This window comes from Myotis lucifugus, unplaced genomic scaffold (assembly GCF_000147115.1).
Source record: "Myotis lucifugus unplaced genomic scaffold, Myoluc2.0 scaffold_930, whole genome shotgun sequence".
In the NCBI taxonomy this organism is placed as follows: Eukaryota; Metazoa; Chordata; class Mammalia; order Chiroptera; family Vespertilionidae; genus Myotis; species Myotis lucifugus.
Window position 1 is genome coordinate 149,160 of NW_005871978.1, and position 919 is coordinate 150,078.

The following is a 919-nucleotide window of genomic DNA, read 5'->3' on the forward strand; positions in this document are numbered from 1 at the left end:
CCCTGCCAGAAACAGACCGGAGGCCTCTCTGTAAACATCCCCCACAGAGCAAGGGGAGGATGGTGGGAGAGTGTGGGATCTTCCCCCTCCTCCCGTTTCGTATTTTTAAATAAAATAATTACCCTCCCTAGACCCCTCCTCCCCTCTGGAAGTCCCCACCCCAAGCCCAAAAGAAAACAGTCTAAGAGAAGTAAAAACAGAGACTCAGAACTTCCCGCTGTGGCCTCGGTCTCGGTCTCGGTCTCGGTCTGGGTCTCGGTCTCGGTCTCGGTCTCGGAAGAAGCCCTCAGCGGCCTGGGCCTCGCGGAAGGTGACGGTGATGGAGTTGGCGGTGATATCTGTCACTGTCACTTCACTTGCGGGGAGCGCGGGTGTCCAGGGAGGGGGTCCCTCGGCCAGGTCTGCATCTGCTACTGCCATGGGAGAAAGACAGACGGACAGATGGAGGACCGCGCTGACAACAGGGCGGAGAAGGTGGGAACGGATGTCAGCATGCGGACTACTCCCCACCCCCGCACCAGGCTGTCCTCTGAGCCTCCAGCCAGGCCTGGCCAGCGCACGACTGGACACATGGGAGGAGGTCATGACATTTCTTTCCCGGCAGGACCAGAACTCATCCTGGGCAAGGACCACAGGAAGCCCTGGGCTGGGTGCCCGGGTCCTTGCAGGCTGTGTGGCCTCCAGAGCACCCCATGCCCGCTCCGGGCATTAGGCCAACTGGACCTGATGACTCAAGGGATGGTTCCAGCCCCGAGGGTCTCTGGGCCTGGGCACCTTACCCTCCTCTTCGGGGGGCTGCTCAGCAGGCTCCCACTCGCTGGCTGCCTGCAGGACGTCTGGTGCCGGTGCCTCCTGCAGGAAGAGCTCCCGTGAAAGGCTGTGACTCTCCAGGTTGGGCCCGCGGGGCGGGAACTCTGCG

The 919-nt window shown here is 62.1% G+C and overlaps 1 protein-coding gene across 1 annotated transcript in view; it reads right to left on the bottom strand.

The window, feature by feature from the left end:
* Positions 1-80: 80 nt before the first annotated feature.
* Positions 81-919, bottom strand: part of CBX7 (chromobox 7) — a 13,858-nt gene continuing 13,019 nt past the window's right edge. Inside the window, exons 4-5 of the mRNA XM_014448819.2 lie at positions 780-852; positions 81-413 (exon numbers count right to left, since the gene is read on the bottom strand). Coding sequence (XP_014304305.1) covers positions 205-413; positions 780-852 — 282 coding nt within the window. The 3' untranslated portion in view covers positions 81-204. The remainder of the gene's footprint in view (positions 414-779; positions 853-919) is intronic.